At 40.5% G+C, this 21479-nt stretch overlaps 1 protein-coding gene across 27 annotated transcripts in view; it reads right to left on the bottom strand.

The window, feature by feature from the left end:
• Positions 1 to 21479, bottom strand: part of OBSCN (obscurin, cytoskeletal calmodulin and titin-interacting RhoGEF) — a 188970-nt gene that overhangs the window by 88800 nt on the left and 78691 nt on the right. For 14 of the 27 annotated variants that reach the window (XM_068673255.1, XM_068673234.1, XM_068673235.1 and 11 more), the window contains 18 exons: positions 21147 to 21410; positions 20321 to 20587; positions 19690 to 19953; positions 18431 to 18697; positions 17192 to 17458; positions 15555 to 15818; positions 14547 to 14813; positions 13410 to 13673; positions 9150 to 9413; positions 8570 to 8833; positions 8014 to 8277; positions 7212 to 7475; positions 5544 to 5807; positions 4052 to 4318; positions 3414 to 3677; positions 2524 to 2790; positions 1215 to 1481; positions 285 to 551 (listed from right to left, as the gene is read on the bottom strand). The exons of 1 other annotated variant lie outside the window; for it this stretch is intronic. In XM_068673255.1, coding sequence (XP_068529356.1) covers positions 285 to 551; positions 1215 to 1481; positions 2524 to 2790; positions 3414 to 3677; positions 4052 to 4318; positions 5544 to 5807; positions 7212 to 7475; positions 8014 to 8277; positions 8570 to 8833; positions 9150 to 9413; positions 13410 to 13673; positions 14547 to 14813; positions 15555 to 15818; positions 17192 to 17458; positions 18431 to 18697; positions 19690 to 19953; positions 20321 to 20587; positions 21147 to 21410 — 4776 coding nt within the window. The remainder of the gene's footprint in view (positions 1 to 284; positions 552 to 1214; positions 1482 to 2523; positions 2791 to 3413; positions 3678 to 4051; positions 4319 to 5543; positions 5808 to 7211; positions 7476 to 8013; positions 8278 to 8569; positions 8834 to 9149; positions 9414 to 13409; positions 13674 to 14546; positions 14814 to 15554; positions 15819 to 17191; positions 17459 to 18430; positions 18698 to 19689; positions 19954 to 20320; positions 20588 to 21146; positions 21411 to 21479) is intronic. 12 more of the 27 variants (XM_068673238.1, XM_068673239.1, XM_068673236.1 and 9 more) reach the window with 12 other exon arrangements.

Below are 21479 nucleotides of genomic sequence, written 5' to 3'. Positions count from 1 at the left end.
CCAGAAATAAAGATCTATTAGAATTTCCAACACTCCCATGATGTTTTACCACTATCCAAGGATCAGAGCAATACAGTGTGCTTTACAGGCTTAAATAGCTATTCTACAAATCCTGTCCCATAAGATCTTATTTTCTTTATACTGGTAAATAACTGGGCACCTCCTAAGCCTTTCCTCTTTATCTTACTTTTTGGGAGCCTGATTAACCAACAAATAACAGAATACCATCTACACAATTCCGCAAATCCCTTTGAACTTCTGTTCCACTGGGATGCAATGCTAACCATTCACTCTGAGGACTGCTGTGCTCTGCTGGTCTCCTGTATCACACGTATAATCGGAGGCATCTTCTGGTTCTACATTATGGATCACCAGTTCAGCTGTGCAACCACTTAATTTAATTTCATATTTGGCACACGAGAAGAGCTCCATGGTGCCTTTCCTCCACTCCACAGTCGCATTTTCCTTTGTCAGCTCACACTGGAATTTCACTGCAGCTCCTTCTTCAACTTCCTTGTCCTTAAGCTCCCTTTTGAAAAGAACTGGTAGGGCTAAAGAAAAAAGAAAACAACAAGAATAGAAGCTTTTATTCAAGACAGAGTTAAGTCCTGAACAGCATAGATAGATGAACCTTGGGGAAACAAGATACTGTTTGCAGGTGCTAGATTCCTAGGCAGGATCCATGTTTTCTAATTTGCCTGGAGCTGGTAGCAGATCTTTCTGCATCAGAAGCAGCCATCTGCACTTATAACATTTCTTTTCTTTGCTCCTTGACTCAAATCCTTCCCAGGGTTCAACTCCTTGAATGGATTTATCCTTCAGTTGAACTCACAAAGATCTCAGGAGTAAATCAGTTGACAACTCCGCGGACAGCCTTGACAGATCAGGAAGGTCATTGTAAATCTCATTCCAGGATTTGGAAGAAAATCTTTTTTGAAATACTTAAACCACATATCATGTGAAATGTCCAGAAGTTATGCTAAAACATTATTCTTTCTTTAATTTCTCTCCAACTGTAAAGCCAAAAAGTATTTCTTCTTAGAACCCAAGACTTAAATACAGCACTGGAAGAACGAAGTATCATCCTTTTCCATTCATGAAAATGAAAATATTTATAAAGAAAAAAGAACATGTAGTTCAAAATCATCACGTTCAGAATGCTGCCTTGCGTTAGATGCAATCTACTGCTTTTTGAGTCTGCTCACACCACATACCTTTCACATTTAAAGACGCTTTTGCTTCCTGATCCCCAGTATCACAGCTGTATTCTCCTGTATCTTCTAATTTGAGATTATGTATTAAGAGCTCTACCAGGCATTCCCTTTGTCTCATTTCATACTTCTGGCTGGGTTGCAGCACCACTCCTCCTTTCTTCCATTCTACTGAGGCATTGGGTTTTGATAGCTCACAGCAGAAAGTAGCTGTACTTCCTTCCTCTGATTCCTTATTTTGAAGGGGTTGCTTAAATGTGACAGGTAGTGCTGCAAAATTTGAGAGGGAAATGTTTTAAGAGCGTTTGAGTCCAAAAAGGATCCAATCCTACCATCATTCTGCAGAAACAGCCTGTTCTAACGATTCCACAATCCTTGGCCTGCAGTTCTTGTTCTTGGTAGCACCTTTCTTGAAGCATTATATGAACCAAGATCTGAGGACAGATGGTGAAGTTAGAAAAAGAGTGGCCCCCAGAACAGCCTGGTGTGCTGCCTGAAGTAGTCAGAGTTTCCTGTGGATGTCTCTCTGTGCCAGCTAGGGATCTTTTATTCAAAAACCACCAAGACACAGTGGGACATGCTCTTTCCTACATGAACCCTTGTTCTTCAATAAAAGCCTGAGAGTTTGCAATATTGAGCTAAGAATATTCCTTCTTCCCCAACATGCCCCAAATAAAACTTCTACCAACATATAAAAGATTAAGTTAACATTTAAAACACAAGAAGAGGCAGTGCATTAAGAGATGACATTAAAGTGATAAATGGAAGAAGAAATACAGATTTCAGGCTATATCTTGCTCAGATTGGTAGAAGGGGCTGAGGAAAACAGATGTGGATGCAGGTGTTTGCGCTCAAAGTTTGTACCTGAGGCTGGAAGCCTCAAGTAATAATACAGCATATTCATGTTAAAAAATATATTTATCCACCAGTTGTTGCATCTCTTATCAGCTCAATCAGGCATTACTCCCAGTTATGCATCTCTCATGCCTAGTGAAGCAATCAACAACCAAAAGAATCAGCCTGTTAGCTTATCTTCTGTTATCTGTTTCCCAAATTCCCATGCTTCCTGCATTCATAGGGCAGGGGGGTTCATCGCATTTTGACATCACGACACCTTTAAATTGCTTTGATGATGACAAATCACTCCAGATACTGAAAGCAGAACCTTTCTACCCTGACCAAGGGTCAGACTCGAGTAGAATAGGTAAACTGGCATGGACCAGCAGCAAAACAAATAAATATCCATAGAGAATACTAAGAGATGTTCCTTTCACTTCATCTCTATTGACCCAAGGGTCAGTATTCTGCCTACCATGTACGGTTACCGCAGCTGTTGTCTGCTGATGTCCAGAGTCGCAGGTATACTCTCCTGAATCATCCAGTTCTAAGTCATAAATGACCAGTTCAGCAGTGGAGCCCTGCTGCTTCATTTCATATTTCAAACCAGGGTAGAGAGTAATATCGCCTCTCCTCCACTCCACTGGAGCCTTGGGTTTGGTAAGCTCACACCTCAGTGTTGCCATACCACCTTCTTCTGCCTCGGTATTCTGAAGCTCTTGTTTAAAAAGTGCTGGTAGGGCTATAAAATAGAAACATAACTTGCAACATACTGCAGCTGGGGTTTGGGAAAGAGAAAGTAGAAAGAAAATGGAAACACCAAAAGAGCTTATATGCAGATGGCTCTAAATCTCAATGCTGTAGATTTGAAGTACAAAGCTATTTCCCCATGGGAGGTAAAAGGATTATCTGCAGAACAAGAAAAAATTGATTTCAAGAAGTTACATTTGCCACAAAGGGTATGCTAACTTAATCCAATCCATGACAGAAAAATAGCAGAATATGTTTCCCACTATAAAAATAGCCAACATGTTGTTCTGATTGCTGAAGATGTGTCCTGAAGACCAGCAGGACTTGTAAGAGTTCAGATTCCCTTTTAGGGCAGGCCACTTGTAGGACAGATATTACAACTACCCTGAAAGTAAGAGACGGAGAAAATGCACTTAGCTCTGCACTGCAATTCCCATTTTCTACCTGCTAACTCTATCAGGCTGTATGGACCATGCTATTACACACCCTACTTATGAATCGTAGCCGAGTCTTCTCCAAGAGCCAAGTGACAATAAAACACAGCTTTTGTATCCCAGAAAAAAAAATATTTATACACATATATTTATATATATATGGAGTGTTTGTTTGTTTTACCATTGACTGTCAAAGTGGCTGTTGTCTGCTGATCTCCACACACACATGTATAATCTCCAGCATCCTCCACATCCAGATCATGGATAATCAACTTTGCAACAGCACCATCTTGTCTCATTTTATATTTGCTGCTTGCTTTGAGCACCTCCTGCCCTTTCTTCCACTCCACCACAGCAGGTTTTGTCAGCTCACAGTGCAGCGTAGCTGTCCCACTTTCTTCAGCTTCTAGGTCCTTCAGGTCTGTTTTGAATTCTGGAGGCAGTGCTGGAGAGTAAAAGAATTACCACATAGGGAGTGAATATTACTAAAAAAAAACCCACTGAAGTCCATTGGGAAAGGATGCATGCTGCATTACTAAACCCTGATCCAGGCCAGTGGAACACAATGGGAAAATCTCCCCCAGCTTCCCTGGACACTGCATCAGGGCAAGGACAGTGAGAAGAACCAGCGCAGAGGAGGAGGAGAAATACCAACAGGAAACTATTTTCCATATTCCAACAGTAGGAAGAAGCACATAAGCTACATCCAAAGGAACACAGAAGCCCAAGCAAACAGAGAAGGAATGGGAAGAGGCCACAGCAACAGAGACTTGGGTAGCTCTAAGGTCTGAAGAACCTCAGTCCCAAGGATTACTTTACCAGTCACTGTTAAGGCAGCTGTAGTGGTCTCATCTCCACACACACAGGTATAATCTCCAGCATCATTCAAATCTAAATCATGAACTACCAGCTCCACGACACAGTCTTCCTGGCTCATGCTGTACTTGTTGCCCGAGGTGAGGATGCAATGGCCCTTTTTCCACTGGACAGGGGCAGATGCCTTGCTGAGCTCACAGTGCAAAGTGGCCGTTCCACCTTCTACTGCTTCCTTGTTGGTCAGTTCCTCTTGGAAAAATGGAGGCACAGCTGAAGGATGCAGGTAAAACGTATTACAAACTGAGGATATCTCCTGGGGTGGGTGGGAGTAGAAAGTGACAGGGTACGGTTGTGAAGGTTATGGAGGGGCAGCATCAGCAACAAAGAGAGGAAAGAAAAAGGAAAACATCCTACTGGGAATATATACCTTAATCCTTTTGGTTTGTGCTGGCTTCCTACTAGCAGAATTGCACTTTCATCAAGAGATTTACACCTACTTTCTACCAGTTTCCATATAAGAAGAAACAAGATCATCATCTGTGAGCTCCTTAGTTCACATATGTGATAGTCTTTCACAAAATTCAGGCCTTTGTAATGTCCTTTCCTTCTTACAGAGCAGTCCCACTGAGCTCTGAGTGTTGGCACAACTCCTTCCTTCCAACTCATCATTGTTCCTTCTTCCTTGAGGTGCCCTTGAAAAGATTCAGCCAGGGCTCACAGATGCTTCTTGACCCCAGAGAAAATCTCCAAATGCTGAATCCCAAGCCTGTACTCCTGCCTCAGAGCATACTTTCCCCATTTGCTTAATTCTAGTAACCACTGCAAGTTATGTCCTTGAAATTAATTTTGTGAACTTCACATATGTGGTTCTATTAACTAGGAGAGATAACAGGATATTCCACCTGTTGGAAACAAGGTTGGATATCTCAGATCTTAAATTTAATGGCTCACCCCACATTTGTGAAGCTAAATTAAAACATCCTACTTAGAAAACCAGATTCGCAGTGCTAACCTATCTCTGTGCATTAGAACAGCTGTTATGGGCACAAAACCCAATATAAACATACCTCAGCACAGAAGAAATAACTAACACAACCTTATTCTAGATACTGCCTATTATACCCTACATTCAAATGCTAGGCATTGAGAATGCCAGAAAGGAAAGGGAAAGAAAAAGCAGAATTGTGTTTTAGGAAACAAAGGCAGGAAAGGAAAGATAAAAGAACAGTGTTTTTATATGCTAGGAAAGGAACATCAGAAGGGAAAGATAAAAGGACAGCAGGTTTGTGATCGAGGAAAGGAAAAGACAAAAGGATGACAGAGAAGAATATAGAGTGCCATTTTCTAATCAAAGGTCACCAAAGACAGGCAATGTTATTTCAAATAAATGGAAATTCAACTGATAAGGTTGAACAAACAGACATGGAAAATCGAACACCTGCTAGCAGAGGATAAACATTTTTAGTTAGGAAATAGGGGGTCAGGATAGTTTTACCCTGTACTGTTAAAACAGCTGTGGTCCTGTGCTCTCCGCACACACAGGTGTAGTCTCCTGCATCTTCCTCAGCTATTTCATGAATCACCAGCTCTGCCCGGGTCCCTTCCTGCCTCATTTTGTATTTCTTGCTGGTTTTGAGAATCTTCTGGTCCTTCTGCCACTCCACTGGAGCAGCCTTGGTGAGCTCGCAGTGCAGGGTGACATCTCCACCTTCTTCTGCTTCCTTGTTCTTTAGCTCTTCCTTAAAGAGTGGTGGCAGAGCTGAAGGATGCAACACGGACAAATGGTCATCAGAAAACCAGAACTGAAAGACTAATTTTTTTTCCATGCTTCGGATTATTTCCCTTTACACCTCCCTTTTTCAGCCTATTCTAAACTTTAGCTATAGCCTAGTTCAGAAATCCTGAAAGCATCCTTCTTCAGGCAGGGTAAGTTATCCTTACCATACACAAATGATCAATTCCCTGACTGTTGTTTGTCATGGTGAAAAAACAATACTGAAAGGGTCAACAGCGCTCACGAGTAACACTACTGGGTGCAGTATTTGGAGGCTAGTAGAAGAATTTTCTGTTTTGTTTTTATTGCAAATTTATAGCCCCATCTCCACAAAAGCAGACAGAGTTCAAAAGAAAACTGTTTTTAGTTTTAAATTGAAATTTGAAGGGTCATTACACATAAATGGAGAATTTCAAGTTCTCACTATTTCCCGTTTTGAAAATTGGAAACCAAAGAATGAAGAAACTTCAGGAAAACAAATTATTACCATTTACCCACAAATGTGCCTCATGCACAACTACTGTTAGCAGTGCAGTATACAAAGAGCACTTCCAGAATATGTCAGGAAAGTACATCATTCAGGAAAGCTCGGTGAAGAGTCAGGAGCTTTTGGAAAAAGCTGGAGGGGACAGAATTGGATCGGTGATAGATTAAGTTCCTCAGACAAGGGCTGTTATTCCATTAAAATAGATAGTCATTAAGGACAAGAGAGCTGAATATCAGGCAATGAGATTATTAACATAACACAAGGATGTATTTCTGTATTGGTCTGTTGGAAGCTAGTATAAAGAAGGGGATAACTGCTGATATGTCTGTGTTGCTGTGTTGTTTTTTTTTAGTCCCTATCATTAAAGTAGTCCTTACTCTGCTGATCCCCACACAGAAGTGCAGACCCTGGCATCCTTCAAACCTAGGTCAGGGGTACTGACTCTGAACTCTTATCTCCTTCTGCATGCCTTAAAAGAATGAGGTACTCTTCCTTCCACTGCCCAGGAGCAGTGGTGGCCAGGTCACACAGCAGCAAGATTTCTCCTTCTGTTTCCTCATCCTTCACTTCTCTGAGCAGTTCTGTAGAGCAGGGGGCCTGACAGACCCCTGTCTGCATGTTTTGGAAAAGACTGAAGGTGGCTGAAATGAACTGTGGGGGTGAGGGGCAAAAAAGCTGGAAAATGTAAATATGTAAGAAAAGGGATCCTGAACAGAAAGCAAAATCTCTTTCTCCTTTTAAAGGGAAGCAAATTTGACCCCAAAATTTGCCCTATTTTTTTCTCAGAAAGAAAAAACAAAACCAAACACAAGACAAGTTATTGATCCACGTCAGAAATAGCCGAATTTCAGAATGATGACTATCTATAATGCTATTTATTAATTTTAGTAATGACTTTTTACCATGAACTGTTAAGGTTGCTGTTGTCTTCTGGTCACCACAAACACAGGTGTAATCTCCAGCATCTTTTACATCTAGGTCACGAATGACCAACTCAGCAGTGGTGCCATGCTGACTCATTTGATATTTGTCACTTGCTTTTAGCACTTTGGACCCTATTTTCCACTGCACTGGAGCTTCTTTGCTTAATTCACAATGCAGAGAGACTGATGCTCCTTCCGAGACTTCTTCATTTTTGAGTTCTTCCTTGAAAACCACTGGCAGGGCTGGGAATGGAAAGTCAATAGACAATGTATTTAAACTAAGACCTCTGCATTTGTGATCAGCATAATGAACTATTAACTCAAGTTTAAATCTGTCCAAGTCAGATACTTTAGCTGTTGGGGTTACCACTACAATGACCTGGAAAACTAAATCCACCAGTGACAGAGAGAAAAGAAGTGCTCAGCTGAAAGGCCAAAGTACAGTACATCAAAGGATGGATTCAAAATGCAACTTAAAGAACATACGACACAGTTACCCTCCATGGGAGCAGAACATCTCAGTCTAACAGGATCATTTTCTAGGCACTGTGACCTTAAATATGCAGCATAGCCATCAGTCTGCAAGATGAAATAGTCATTTCCTCAGCTTCCTTTTCAGGAATATCAGATAAAATTAAGAGGCCAGAACAAAAAGTTCTAATTTTCCAAATGCAAATTAATTCCTAGGAAAAAGCCTAGAGCTGAGAGGTGAACACTTCATACAGCAGCAGGATGCTGCAAAGAAACAAATAATGGACACTCATCTGCAAGATGAATTTACCATTCACTGTCAGAGAAGCAGTGGTGTGTTGGTCTCCACACACACAGGTGTAATCTCCTGTATCCTGAAGATCTAGCTCACAAATTTCCAGCTCAGCAAGGACATCATCCTGCCGCATGATGTATTTTTCACTTGCTCTGAGTATTTTGTTTCCTTTCTTCCATGAGACAGATGCAGCCTTGGTCAGCACACAGCGCAGAGTGGCTGTTTGGCTCTCCATGGCCTGCAGGTTCTTCAGTTCATCTTTGAAAAGCGCAGGCAGGGCTGAAGGTCACAAAATGGACACAGGACATTAAAATGACATGTCACACAGATGATGGGAGGGACAAGGAGGTACAGAAACAGAGAACATTTTAGTGCGGAAAGAGGTTCCTTTCCTCATAATCCTAGGACATTAGATAAACCAACAGATGGAAAAGTAGCCTGGATGCAACCAGATCTTAAAGACAGCTTACAAATTCATAAAAATTCAGCCACAGGTGAGCACACAACAAATAGTGATGAGCTGGTAAAGAAATACACAATGGTACAGATATACAGATACAGGGTTTTTTACCATTCACTATCAAGGCAGCTGTTGTCTCCTGTTCTCCACACACACAAGTGTATTCTCCAGCATCTTTCAGTTCTACATCATGGACAAGCAGCTTCATGACTGTGCCCTCCTGTCTCATTTTGTATTTGTCGCTGGCTTTGAGCAAAGTGCTTCCCTTTCTCCACTCTGCCTGAGCAACTTTGGTCAGCTCGCAGCGCAGAGTGGCTGTTCGACCTTCTGTTACTTCCTCATCCTTCAGGCCTTCCTTGATGCGTGCAGGCAGTGCTGAGGATGCAATGACAGAAGGTTAAAATGGAGCCGCAAACGCAGCCTCCAGATGAGGAGCAGAGCTGCGAGAGGGAAAAACTAGAGCAACAGCGGGGAGGTGTCTTAGGGCCTGGTCTCTTCTGATTCATAAGGGATCAGGTCCTGAAGACACTTTGTATGGGCTGTAGGCTTTCCCCTTAGATCATAAAATGCAAATTAATTACCATGACAAGCAATGTCAGACAAGAACAATGCAGAAAAAACAATGGACATGGGAAAAAAAAATGAATCAAAAGCTTGATAATGAGGACATCTAGATGAAAATGGTTATTACCGTGTACTGCTAAGGAAGCTGTGGACTGCTTATCCCCACACACGCAGGTGTAATCACCAGCATCACTCTCATCTAGGTTATGGATCACCAGTTCTGCAGTGGCATCCTTCTGCCTCATTTTGTATTTCTCACTAGGTTTGAGTACTCTGTGCCCCTTTTTCCATTCCACTGGAGCAGTCTTGGTCAGCTCACAGCGCAGAGTGACTACTTCACCCTCAGTGGCTTCCTCGTTTCTTAACTCTTCTTTGAAGAGAGCAGGAAGGGCTGAGAAACAAAGGAGCAAACATTTTCATGACATGCAACATTTGGCCACCAAAAAAATAAAAATTAACCTGATGTTTACCGCTATCTGTCCATGCTTCATTATTGACACGAGAACCCTTGCACAGAAGGAAGATACCAAATTGTATTACAGCCACAAACAGCAGGAATGGGAAGATTTCACGTATGGCCAAAACTATAATTTCCTTAGTATAATTCAGCCTGGGAGATCGATATAGGAGGTTATACCAACAACAGGAAAAAAAGCTAAAGGAAAAAATGGAAAGGTTTATGCACTAAGGATGCCTACAGACTTAGCTTGAAAGTTACAATGAGGCTGAAGGGCAAAATCACAGACATATAGAAAGGTCTTGGGTAACAATAAAAAGGAAAAAGAAGTAGGATGCCTCCATTGTGAATATCTTCTGTAAGATCATCACACCAGGAGGTTCAGGAATATCATAACACCCACCTCTTTTGGAACAATCAATGGAATAATTTAAAGGATAAGATTGGATGGTGATGTGATGGTAAAATATACTGTGGAAGTAGTAGGATGGGAGGATGCCTACTAAGTCTTTGGAAAGGGGTGGGGACCACTTTTGGATAAAGAATGTATATATGAAAGAAAATAAGAGGAGGATCTCCAAGTCCTGACTCCAACCATAAAGAAATAAATATTTGGCAATACAGACGTGGAGGATAATGGGGCAGCCACCAATATGAAGCAGGGGAGCTCATGGATTTTAGAACAGGCAATGATGGAGCAAAGAAAAGGGAAATTATGTGTGAAATAAGGCAAGCTTCAGTAATTTAAGAATTGTTAATTATGACCAAGTAGAGGCAAATTGAAAGGACAGGGTTTAGGAGAGCAGAAAGCTTCTTGGAAAAACAATATTAAGGGCATAATTACAAAGACTATGCAACTACAAGTACCATCAGGGACAGCCTGCCTAAATCATTAATTCTTCAATGTCCTGAAACTCAGGAGAGCTGTAAAATATGGGTGGTTTAGATCACTGTAAAAGAAATACTACAGAATATAGAGGCAAAATAAGAAAGGTCAGGTTCCCTGCATGTCTCACAAGGGTCAAGGGTAGTTCCCCATTCCTGAGCTCTGGCACCTCATGGACAAAGAGACCAACATGAAAGAAGGACTGAAAGGTAAGCTGAAAAATGATTCTGATATCAAATGTCTCCAACCACAGATGCACATTCTGTGTAGTTGTATCCAACAACTGACTGGTATCTGCTCGCCTTGTGGTACTTTCTTGTATCAAAATATTGTCATGCAAATCTTAGAAAATCTGGCCAGCTTGTACTAGAAAGAAACAGAAATAATACAATGATATTCCGTAAGTAGATTAGAAGGAAGAAAAACAAGATACAAGTTGGTCTACCTCTCTTTCAGGAATGTAAGTTGATAGTTGATGACACAGAGAAAACTGAAGTGTTTACCTCCTTTTTCTTTTTTAATATTAAAGGTTAATGATAGCTAAGAAAGTAATAGAAACTCTGACTGAGATAGGGAAAAAACGGATTAGAGAACATTTAAATAAACTTGATATTCTCAAAAGCACCTTGGTGTGATGACGTGTCCTGAAATGCTTAAGGAACAAGCTGAACCAGTATCAGACATAAACAGTTGCACTGGAGAAATCAAAGAGAATGGGAGATGTTCCAGAAGTACAGAAAATTAGAAATTCAGAGGTGGAAAATGTCTCACAGACTGAAAATACAGGCACTTAATTCTCACAATGTAAACCAAGAGTCTAAGCTCCCCGGACATATCCGGACAAAGTCAGTGGAGCCAGTGGATCTATCTGCCATCCATCTATCAGTAAACATCTGCTACAAGGTAAGCTGGATGTCTCCCTGGCTTCCTCTGACTATGTTGACTAGGTCTCCATTGGCAACAACAATAATTTAGGAATACTCACCAGTCTTACTCAGTGAGCTGAATTTCACCCACAGTGCTTGTCTTGAAAAAAGACAGGACAGGGAGAGGCAGAGAGAGGATCCAAAGAATAATGGACATTTTAGGTTAACTTCAATTCTCTGAAAAAAAATATTGTAGCAATACACTCGTATTTGCCAAGAGCTATTCTCTTCATGAAGGAGAGGACCAGTGTAATTTTTCTTTAGATAAATTAGTAAGTTTCACAGATTGAAACAGTATATGTTGTACACCTTGATTTTATTAAAGCTTTTATCCTGAAATAATTCTAAGGAGGAAACACTATCAGTTTGAAAACCAGTCAAAAAAAATCAACCAGGATTTACAGTCACAATGAAAGAACAAGTTGAGCAGAGTACTTCAATACTCTGGAGTCTAGTAGCATTCAGCATTTTCATTAGTGACTCAGACAATAAAATGCAGAGCAGTTTTACTAATTTGGCAGGTGATCTCAAGCTGGGAAGGGAGAGAAACTGGAAGGACTTTGTTAAACAGGATTAGGATTAAGATCTTCATGAAGCAGTGGTGAAAAAAATAGGCTGCAGTTCAGCAACAGCAGGTGCAAAATACTGATTTTAGGAGCAAATAATCAGCCACACCACTACAAGATAGGGAACAATAGGCAGCAGATCTGCAGAGAGAGGTTTGAGGTTACAAGAGATCACAGCACAAACACGTCAAGAAATACAATTCTTGAATAAAGGAATCATCGTAATAGGATGTATAAAATGGAGTCTCATATGCAAGACACATCAAGTCCTTCCATTCTACTCCAGTCTGGAAAGCCTCAGATGGAGTGCTTTAGTCCACTTTTGGCCACCACAGTTTTAGAAAGATGTGGATTAACTGAAGATGGTCCAGAAAGTAACAAAGATGAGCCGAAATCTAGAAAACATGACCTACGAAGAAAAAGTGAAAGGAATGAAGTTGCTTAGTCCAGAAAAGAGAATACAGGAGGAGACATGATAAAAATTTTCAAATCTGTAAAGTCACAGAAAGAAAATAATATTTCTCCCTGTCCACAGGACATGGGAAAAGTAAGGATATAAGACAGCTCAGGAAAGATTTTTGTTGGCATTGAGAAGAACTTTCTATCAGTAATGACAGCTAGGCAGTGGAATGAGTGCCCAGGGGAACTGCAGATTCTTCACCATTAGAGTTTTCAAGTGCAGGCTAAATAGGGATGATGACATGAGGCTTAAGGATGGACTAGATGACCTGTAGATGTTCTTTCCAATTTTGTTTTTCACAGCTAAATTGTAAGTGCAAGATTAAACCCATCCTTGTGTTACAGTTAAATATCAAGATGAAAAAGTCTGGGCACTGAAGCAAAGAAATCAACTCATACTGATTTTTAAAGTGAGAAAAATGGCTGAAACTACTTGCTACTCTCCTACATTACTTGTGGAAATAAAGTTCTCCTCTTTCAAAGAAAGTTTACAGATGAATTTGACTGGGGACTGTGAAGCACTCACATTTCATAATGCTGAGTATTCTGCAATAACAGAATACAAATCTACATGACTGTCAGTCATAGCTATATAAAAAAGTTGCATTAAATTGAGTTTTGTTTGCACTATTCATAATAACCTGTGAAATCCTAATGTGACTTGAAATCTAACATCACTCTTTTTTAAGAAGTACAAATCTGCCTGCTACTCCATCTCTCTAGGTCCAAGTCAAAAGTATGTAAACAAGAACAAAAAATGTAAGCATGTGGAATGCTTCAGCCTTCAGTGTGAAACAAATCAATACAGCCATGCACCAAAAAGAGCAGGGAGAAGAAAATGGGTAAAATGTTAGTAAAAATCATGGAACCATAATTCTAGTTAGAATTAGATAAAAATCACAATAAATGAAAATAAATAAAAAATTAATAAATAAATAAATGCATTACAGACAGAATTAATGATGTCAAGATTAGAGAAAGAACTCAGTGTGTGTCAGTACTGAGGCTTCCAGAGGAAGACAGGAGAAACACCACACAAAAGTATAATTTCTAATTTGTGGGTTTGTGTGTTTTTGTTTTGTTTTTCTTTTACCGTGCACTGTTAATGTTGCAGTAGTCTTCTCGTCTCCACAGACACAGGTATACTCCCCAGCATCCTTGACTTCTAAAGCATGGATCAGTAGTTGTGCTGTGGTACCTTCCTGTCTCATAGTATATTTTTCACTTGATTTGAGCACTTTGTGTTTCTTTTTCCACTCCACAGAGGCAGCCCTAGATAGCTCACATTGTAGTGTGGCTGTTCCACCTTCTGTGGCTTCCTCGTTCTTCATCTCTTCCTTGAAGCGTGCAGGCAAGGCTGAGGAGTTCAAAATGAGAAGAATGTATGACCATAGTAGCTATCCAAGTGACTACTTATCTGTGGTCTGTGGACCACATACGACAAGTAAAACCTTCCCTAATCAAACTAGAACTGATAATCCCTTTGAGAAACCTATGATGGTGACTCTGGGAAGTTGGAGAATACCTTGTTCATAAGGCAGAGCTTTTTATTATGACAGGGTCTATGATATGAAATGCAGAAACATACCACTCGATTTCTTCAGACTCTGCAAGACTGAGTCCTGCCTTACTTTGGGTACAGATAGCACAATGGGACAGAAAGCCTAACTGCAGTGTCTAAGATTTATTACAGTGCAAATCATTACTGAAAAAGTTCATAAATGAAACCATATCTGAGGCATCAATCTCAGTTTTCAATGAGATTTATCCTCAGATAATGATCTAGAACTTGACATGATCAGAATTAGAATTAGATCAAGTTCTGATCTAATGATCAGAACTTGACAGTGAAATTATTCTCAAAAAATGTTTAACACCACATTGAAAACTATCAAAGATAACTCATCACCAAATTCTAATACTGTCAGCTTTGGGATTGTAATGTCTTATCAACCAACATCAGAATACATGACTTTTCTTTTTTTATCAACTACTGCTGCACATGAGCATCAAAAGGTGATGTGGAACCTAGATGAATAACTGAAATTTTTGCAAGAAGCGCCTGACCTTTGCCTGGTGTTGACCAGTGCATTCAGGACTTTATGCCTATGTTCAACCATACGTAGCTAAATTCAGAAATACGTCTGCAATTTCTAGGCTGATCCTATCATGTTTTTAAGAAACAGCTGGTCGGAAATAATCTACTTAATTAGTTATATGAGTTTTTTACCATTCACTTTTATGGCAGCTGTAGTTTTCTGATCTCCGTAACAGCATGTGTAATCTCCAGCATCTGTCAGATCTAAGTCACGGATCATCAGCTCAGCAATTGTGCCCTTACATCTTATGGAGAACTTGTCATTTGGCTCTAGGACTCTGTCTCCTTTCCTCCATTCCACAGAAGCTGCAGGCTTGTTCAGTTCACAGCACAAAGTGACTGTACCATTTTCTGTGGCTTCCACATTCTTCAATTCTTTTTTAAAATGCGGAGGAAGGGCTGAAGATCACAGGTGAAGAGAGAGCACTTTAAAAGTGAGGAAATACTGCATCTTGTCTGCTCCACTGGATTAAAACCCTTTAATCTCTAAAAGTTTTGATTAAAATATACAGCACCCAAGACACAAACAACAACAATATTAGGGGCATCCCTGCCTTATTCTTTGTGACATGCTCCTTTCAGCACGTATAAACTGAACAGGAAATCAGGATTGCAGAACTATGACTTCAGTACTGGGATGTATGTTTTAAAGGCATGTTAAGATATAAACAACAGAAAGCTGGCCCCAAGCTTTACATGAAATTGCACAGCTCTGTCTTAAGATCAGATGAACAACCAAAAGGAATGCTATGTTAATTAGAATTCCAGGCTGCAATGCATCTTCCTCACCTATCTTTCTCAACTGTTATCATAACAGAGCACCTTCCAATTCTATTCAAGAAAAAGAAGTGAAATCTCTGTGATAAGCCTAGAAATCAATTAATGGAAATACTGAAAGTGCTATTCATGACCAAGGTCATCATTATCTGCTTCCAGACTCAATTAACATGATAGAACAGGGACAGAAAAGACTGTGTGATGCCATTTATCATTCCCAAGTGACAGACTTTCAGTAAAAGATATTTGCAGTGGTTGACACTGCTGTCATAAAAATTTAAATAGATGGAATCAAGACTTGTTTGTGATCCTACATGAGTGCACAGATGACAAAAAAATCCCTATTAAATGTATGTATTTTACCATGCACTGTCAGGGATGCAGTAGTTGTCTTCTCTCCGCACACACACGTGTAATCTCCCGCATCTTGTTCCTCCAGGTTATGGATTGTCAGCTCAGCAATTGTATCCTTCAGCCTCATTTTGTGCTTGTCACTAGGCTTGAGCACCTCTTGCCCTTTCTTCCACTCCACCGGAGTGGGTTTGGTTAGCTCACACTGCAGAACAGCTGTCCCGCTTTCTGTGGCTTCCATATTGGCGAGCTCTTTTTTGAACAGTGTAGGCAAAGCTAAGGAATGTAATATAAACAGAGTTCATCAAAACCACTGACTGGACCTTGAGGAACCTAGGACTAGGTCCTGAGGCCTGCCCTTCACTATCACAGGAAAACAAAACATGCAGCCTCTGTAAGCAGTGATCTTGCACTAACTAGAAAACAGGGTCTCACAGGGATAATTGCCACAATAACCTATTTCTGACATTAATTTATGGAGTACACTTGCCACTTCCTTGCTGATTCCAGTAGTCCCTCTCTATCCATTTCAGTCTGAATTCATCTGTCTTGAAAATTAATGACTTGAATTCTGATTGAAAGTCATAGGCCTTGATGACAGCACTGCTAGCTGGAGATCTTCAGATCTTCACATGAAACACCTTTCCTAACACCTTAACTGATGTTTCTTGTTCAGAAAAAGAAAAAAAAAAAAGTAATATAAATTTAAGTGCATCTTTAAGCCATAATTTTCAAGGCCACAAAGGCTCTAATGTGAGGAATACAGGTATTTTTTCAGCAGCACTCTTCAAGTTGCCTTGTGGTGTGTCACCATAGCAAAAAGGAAGTGACTTGCACAAGGAAGAAAGTGCCAGCTCAGAGAAAGGCAAGAGCAGAACTACCTTTTACTGGGAGAAAGAAGAGGTAAAAGTGTGTAAAAGCGTGCTAAGAAATCTGAGAGAAGAGAGTTTGTGTCCAGCACCTTATCCTTAAGATATACCTCAAATAAAAACATTTCTTTCAGTTACTCGAACTGTATGTCAACTGCTGCTGCCGGAGGTGTAACCAAAGGTTTTCACTATTCACCATGGCAGAAACAGGAACATATTTTGCCTAACTTCTCTCTGAATCAGGACCTTCAGAGTAATGGCTTGTTGGTGGTGGGTTTTGTTCATTTGTTTGTTTTTTTGAAAGTGCCATTTAATCAGCACAGTGTATCATGGTCCTGCAAAAGAGGATAGTCATTCTCTCCCAAATTGAGAACAAAAATCTCTTGCTAACCAAGCTCAGCACCCTTAATGAACATTCCTTCAATCCACTGACATCAGTGAGACACACGGGACAATCCTTCTGAGAACAAGTGATTGGCTAGATGCCTAGATGCTTTTGGCCTTACAAACATCTGCCTTTTCACTCTAACAACATGCAGAAGGGTCTAAGATAAGAAACTCTCACAACTCTATGCTGCCATAAGGCCATCAGTGTCTAACTGACAAACAGTGGGAGACAGGATGAAATACGGTCAGGCAGCAAACCAAGAAAAGGCTGCAGAATCAAAACATCAACATGTGAGAAGAGATCTGTCAGAAAAAGGGGGGATCTCTGAAATTCTGCTATCATAGAGGAGAATGTTTTGTTTGACTTTTTTTTTTTATTATTATTATTTTTACCATGGACTGTCAGGACAGCTGAGGTCTTCTGATCTCCACACACACATGTATATTCTCCAGTATCTTCTACCTCCAGATCTCGGATCAACAGCTCTGCAGAAGTTTCTTCTTGTCTCATCCTATACTTATCGCTTGGTTTGAGTGTCTTGTCCCCCTTTTTCCACTCCACTGGGACCCCGACCTTGCTCAGCTCGCAGTGCAGCGTGGCTGTTGCACCATCTGTGGCTTCTCTGTTTTTCAAACCTTCTTTGAAAAACGCAGGTAAAGCTGAGAGACAGCAATACGAGCAGTGAGATGTAATGCTCCAAAGAGTTAAAATTAAACTCTGATGTTTAATTTCCCTTTTTCTTCTTATCTTGGTTTATCAACACAAGAACATAAATTGTCAATAGTGTCTGTGAAACAATATGAGGAATGAAATCACTGCAAAAGGATTTACTGCTTGCAGTAACCCATAGAGATATTTTACATGTACTCAGTCACAAACCAACAGAAGTAGAAAACCCATTTTTTTTCTGTGAAATTTCAAATAAAAAAAACTAATTTGAAATTTCTGAAAAAAATTGGTTTTCTCACATGAAGTTTTAAAGTGTAGTGAAAGGAGGATATTTACTACATTTTCACAAACTTAAGTAAATGAGAAGACATTCTGCATTAAAAAAATGAAACACTGAAGTTTCATTCTAAATGTCAGTTTGAAATGAAATTGTTCATTTCAGTACATGATGGGAAAACAAGCATTTTCACTTCAACTGAAATATTCTTTCAAATATGTCAGTTGCGGTAAAAATCAAAGTTCACAATGAGCCTGATCATCACTTAGAAAGTTTGGGCTTGCTTTAAGCAGCTTGTTGTCCCAGGAATAGAGTATGGGAATAAGATTCTAGGGAATTACCTCACCTTTCTGAATGTGATGAAACCTTAACACCACTAAGTCATAAACCATTTTAATGGGCTTGAGCATAACAGAAAGTCTGATAAAGGAAAAACAAAATGATCATCTTTCACTAAAATGGTAGCAGCCATCCTGGTTGCCTATCTTTTCTCCGAACTTGCATTTTGACACCCCTCTTGTGCCATGCACACCAGCCACGCTGACGTCAACAGGAACACTTCATTGACATCAGTGGGCTGTGGGTATGGGCCTGGCAGAAGGAAGGAGGATAACCAAGTGTCTGCCCAAACGGACAGAGAAAACAAGAGTTAATTTTAGGATGTGTCTTGTTTTGTTAGTTTTACCATGTACTGTTAAAACTGCCATAGTCTGCTGGTCTCCACACACGCAGGAATAATTTCCAGCATCCGTCGTGTCTAGATTTTGGATTATAAGCTCAGCAATGACACCTTCTCGTTTCATTTTATACTTGTCACTTGATCTGAGAGTCTTGAATCCCTTTTTCCACTCCACATCAGCAGCAGCCTTGTTCAGCTCACAGCGCAGAGAGACACTTTTACCTTCTGTAGCTTCTGCATTTTTCAGTTCTTTGGTGAAAAGAGTGGGTAGGACTGCAGAGTAAATGGAATACAGACACAGCATCAAAGCTGAGAAAGCCTGGCCCATGACCAGTAGGTCATGGACTCTTGTCCCTTGTCTCCCTGAACCTGCATGTCACTAAAGTCAAAAAACCTTCTTCACACTCCAGGATTGTGTTCAGTCTCTAACAATTCACAAGAGATTTCAATTTGCCTCTTTTTTTTTTTTTTTTTTTTTTTGTCCTCTCATTTTAAAATTTGTTTTGAAAGCAGTGTTGTTTCTCTACAAACTTGACAAGTCATTTACCCTTTATTTTATGCATCACAAAATTAAAGGGATAAAATTGGAGGCCATACGTCAGTATGAGGCCCAGAGCTTTTTGTTTCCCTGGAGCAAAGCACCAGTTCTATGGAAGTGCTTGGATCATAGCACTGTCTGTATTTTTGTAAATGTAGCTCCTTAAGTAAAACAATTGCAAACATGCTGTTGGCTTTCTGCAGATATACAAGATATGCTCTGGGAGAATTAAAACAAAATTGGTATGTATAAATAAATAAATATAAATGTAAAAGGCCTGGGAACAGCAGGAGCATAATAAAGAGTATTTTTTTTTTCAGTAAGAATCCTTATTTATCATCATAAGTTTTTGAAAACTTTTACCACTTAGGAGCAACAGGTGTAGCAGTCTAAGTAAGGAAAGTAAAAATTAATCTCACTTTTAGGACAATCCCTATGGGAAAATTTTTAAACAGCAGGTACACTGGACTCAGAGATTGTGTTGAGCTGGGACTTGTACTACACTTGTCATTCAAACATAGTACAGAGGAAGAAAAATAACACATCAAGAGGGGATCGGGTGAAGGATGTGCAGAGAGAAAGAGACAGAGGAGAAAAAGAAGGAAAAAATCAGCAAGGGACAGAAATGGAAAGTATATAGAGATCAGATGTGACAGGAGAAAAAGAGGAAGAGTTCAGAATTATGCAGATTTACTTGGGAGGATGTGTGCAGAGAATTTCTTTTTACCATTTATTGTCAAAGCAGCCGTAGTCTGTTGATCTCCACACACACAGCTGTAATCACCAGCATCTGTCAAATCCAAATCCTGGATGATCAGCTCCGCAAAGGGGCCTTCCTGCTCTATTTTGTATTTTTCACTTGGTTTGAGGACTTTATTCCCCTTTCTCCACTCAACAGGAGCCGATTTGCTCAGTTTACAGTGCAAAGCAACTGCCTCACCCTCTGTAGCTTCCTTGTTCACCATTTCTTCTTGGAAGAGGATAGGCAAGGCTGAAGGATGCAATACCAACAGAGATGGAATCAGAAATATAACAAAATGACCTGGACTTCTCTGTGAATTACTGGACTACAGCATGTGAATTTAATCAAATGTACTACTGCTAGGTGGATACAGTTGTAAGGGGGAGGAAGATCTCCTGGAGCAGAGAGAAATAAATTAGAGAAAACAATATAGGACATTGCTGAGCTGTCTCAAAGCTCAAAAAGCACAAGGGAATATTATCTACTAGGGTGACTCTGGCTCCACAGAGCTACCATAAAACTTCGAAATCATACCGACCAAGCTTCAGACAACCAGCAAACACTGTCAGACACACTAAATTTGGGGTTTAATGAGAAACATGGGTAGAATGTTTACCATTCACTCTCAAAGTAGCTGTAGTCTTCTGGTCTTCACACACGCAGGTGTAACTCCCAGCATCGGTCAAGTCTAGGTCTTGGATTACCAGCTCAGCAAAGCGGCCTTCCTGTCTCATTCTGTATTTGCCATTTGGCTTCAGCACCTTTCCGTCCTTCCTCCACTCGACCGAGCTGCCTGCCTTGCTCAGCTCGCACTGCAGCGTGGCCGTTCCACTCTCCGTGGCTTCCTCATTCTTCAGCTCTTTTTTGAAGCGGACTGGCAGGGCTGAGAGATGCAGAATGAACAAGGGGTTGCAACGCAGGGCCCTGCCCAGCACCTCTGGTCAGAGGCTGAATTGTGATTGATCAAATACTTATCCTAACACCATTATCCATAATCATAACCTGCCTTTTTGTGGCTGGTAAAACCCACTTTCTAGTAATTCTTTCTGTGGAAATCAGTCTCAGATTTGATCTGGATCCCACATAAAAAGGACAAACTCATCCTCATCATTAGAAGTAATGAATCCTCCTCAACAGAAAACCCCAAGGAATCTTTTTCCATACTAATTCAGGAAAGCATGCATGCATGTCAGCACCCTTCACTTGAGAAGGGTCTCTGAGAAGACATTACAACAAACACACATGCAATATGGGGCATAATGAAAACAGATCGTGGACAGGAATTGGGGAAAGAAGTGACACAGCAACATGAAAAAATGGAAAGATGACAAAAGCAGATGCAGGACATAAAGGTCGGTGCTGAAAGAGAATGTACAGAAAGGAGGAGGGAAGGGATGGACAGAAACGTTCCAGAGTTTCATGGGTTATTTCTGACTTTTTACCATTCACTGATAAAGCTGCTGTGGTTTTTTGGCTTCCCACTACACATGTATAGTCTCCAGCATCCTTTGTGTCCACATCATGGATCAGCAGCTCAGCCACTGTGCCCTCTTGTCTCATCCTGTACTTGTTACTCGGCCTGAGAACAGTGTGCCCCTTCCTCCATTCCACGGGGGCCTCTCTGCTCAGCTGGCAGCGCAGGGTGGCTGTCCCACCTTCCAGAGCTTCCAGGCTCTTAAGCTCTTCTTCGATGAGTGCAGAGACGGCTGAGGAATGAAGCATTCTCATTTTACTTCAGGAGCATCACTACCAAGTGGTCACCCCATATGGGACTT

The sequence above is a fragment of the Anas acuta genome, chromosome 2 (genome assembly GCF_963932015.1).
Source record: "Anas acuta chromosome 2, bAnaAcu1.1, whole genome shotgun sequence".
Lineage (NCBI taxonomy): Eukaryota > Metazoa > Chordata > Aves > Anseriformes > Anatidae > Anas > Anas acuta.
This window is presented reverse-complemented; position numbering and strand designations above follow the sequence as displayed.